Genomic DNA, 2,379 nt, shown 5'->3' on the forward strand with positions numbered 1-2,379 from the left:
TATTCGTTTCTGGAACAGCTTACATTTCGCCGTGTTGACCCTTATGCCATGTTCTCTTAGGCGTATATGAGTACCTGCTCCAATCGGTCATGGCACTGTTTTTGATCTTTGCCCGCGATGACAATGTCATCTAAGTAGCAGGCTGTGCCAGTTAGTCCGTGCAGGACTTTGTCCATCACAGCTTGAAACACTCCTGGCGCGCAGGCTACGCCGTATGGCAAGCGTCGGAACCGGTACAGGCCGAGGTGTGTATTGACAGTGAGCAGTCCTTGCGCTGGCTCGTCTAATTCCAGCTGCAAGTACGCCTTACAAATCCAAAACTGAAAACATGGACCCGCCTTGTAACATTGCAAAAATGTCCTCTGGTAGAGGGAGCGGATACTGGTCAACCTCAATTGCCGGATTTACCGTGACTCGGTAATCACCACACAGCCGAAGCTCCTCGCCGTTTTTCTTTGGAACAATCACCAGTGGTGTCGCCCAAGCACTGTGGCGCACCTTATATATGACTCCAGCTTTTTCCAAATTGGCCAATTCCTGCTCGACCCGTTCTCGCAGCGCGTACGGCACTGATCGCGCCTTACAAAATACAAAGGACGCGTTCTCCTTAACTACAATGCTCGCCTTGAACCCTTTTATCGCTCCGTAGCCCTGCTCGAACACTTCGCGATCTTTCTCAGTCAATGTCATCAAGGGCATTTCTTTCGTCAGTGACTGCACATGCATCACTTCATTCCACCGGATTTTGATTTTACTCAGCCAGTTGCGGCCAAACAACGTAGGCATTCTGGCACCTTTCGTCTCTTTAGCAATTACTAGCGGCAAGCGAAAACACTGCTCGTAGTACTTAACTTCCACATCCATTATACCCTTGATATCAACCGGAATACCATTGTACGTAACCAGTTTGACGTCTGCTGGCCTGAGCTTAGTGTTTGGAACGTGCTTCGCACACTCTGCCTCTGACATCACGGAAACCGCTGCTCCTGTGTCTAACTCCATGGGTACGTTTTACCCATTTAACCATACACTGACTACAATAGCAGGACTGGCCGCACAGTTGTCGGTGTGGCAAAGGGTAAGAAGTTCACTGTCCGACGATTCCTGCTCTAGCTGATGTAAAACTCTAGTTTTGCACATTTTAGCCACATGGCCTATCTTTTGACATTTGTAACACACCTTGCTCAAGAAAGGACAACTTACAGGTGCGTGCTGCCCACCGCATCAATGACAATTCGATTTAGTCCTTTGAGCCGTAGACTTCGTTTTTGGCTTGTCAGAGGCGTGACAGCTGAACGCCACCCCTTCGGAGACCGGTCTCGCCATCGACGACTTGCTCTGCCAGAGGACATCACTGCCGCTTGAAGAGTGCTCCCCACTGGTTTCAGACATCATTGCCACTGTGTCTCTCGCTGCCATTTCCATGGCCGTAGCGATGCTGCAAACACGGTCCCAGGTGAGTTCGGTGTCGGTCATGGCCAACAGCCGGCAACGTATCGCCTCCGAGTATAGGCCAGCAATCAGGCGGTCCCGCAGGGCTTGTTCCAAGAAGCTGCCGAAGTCGCATGATGCTGCCGCTTGCTTGAGCTTCACTATGAAATCCGCGATACTTTCTTGAGGTCCTTGCTTCCTTCGATTAAAATCATATCTCTCGCTCACCACGGACCGCTTCGGAGTGTAGTGCTTCTGCAGAGCCGATACGACTTCCTCGTAAGTTGATTTGCTGGGTGACTTTGAAAGAAGCAGACTTCGGAGTGTGACATACGCTTTTTCTCCTATGGCGCTGAGGAACAGATGCAGTTTCTTTCCCTCGGCTACTTCATTCCCCGTGAAGTACAACTCGAAGCGCTCGTTGAAGACGTCCACGTTTCCGCTGTCAGGATCAAACTCCGGTAGGTTGCCTACTGTGGATGCCATCCTCAGTTCGTGTTATCCCATCCTCGTCGTCAGTTTGTTGCATCCACAGTAAGTAGGCGTAGGCTTGAACAAACGGCTTTATTCACAGTGCTGCATACTGGCAGCTCGAAATAAACTCCCCCCAGTACAGCACATGACAAACGCATATATACACACACAGCAGCCTGACACATGCGCAGAACAGACATGATGGTGATACCATTATATCTTATCACACAACAGTAAACGCCCGTGTCGCACCCCAGATACCGACACAACATATACATCAATGGTATTATATATATTGTAAACAATTGCAGTGGCCGCTCGCGCGCAGGCATTTGTGGACAGTGCTGACACTTGCGCGCGAGCGATGCGAACTCGTTGACCGTCTTTACTTTGTAAATAATGTACAAAGCTCCCCCTGTCCTTTCTTCCTATCGCTCCCCCCGATACTTCCCCTCGCTATCCTCTCCCTATCCC

The 2,379-nt window shown here is 50.2% G+C and overlaps 1 protein-coding gene across 1 annotated transcript; it reads right to left on the reverse strand.

Annotated features, from left to right (window-relative positions):
• Positions 1–1,224: 1,224 nt before the first annotated feature.
• On the reverse strand, positions 1,225–1,917 carry LOC146204920 (uncharacterized). The gene has a single exon (XM_084605486.1). The coding sequence runs from the start codon at positions 1,915–1,917 to the stop codon at positions 1,225–1,227; it is 693 nt and encodes a 230-aa protein (XP_084461612.1).
• Positions 1,918–2,379: the final 462 nt, after the last annotated feature.

This window comes from Amblyomma maculatum, chromosome 1 (assembly GCF_055883805.1).
Source record: "Amblyomma maculatum isolate TAMU_Amacu chromosome 1, ASM5588380v1, whole genome shotgun sequence".
Classification (NCBI taxonomy): domain Eukaryota; kingdom Metazoa; phylum Arthropoda; class Arachnida; order Ixodida; family Ixodidae; genus Amblyomma; species Amblyomma maculatum.

What these genes read in the sequence shown, in the direction of transcription:
- LOC146204920 (XM_084605486.1), bottom strand. Translation starts at nt 1,917, where the DNA reads ATGGCATCCACAGTAGGCAACCTACCGGAGTTTGATCCTGACAGCGGA.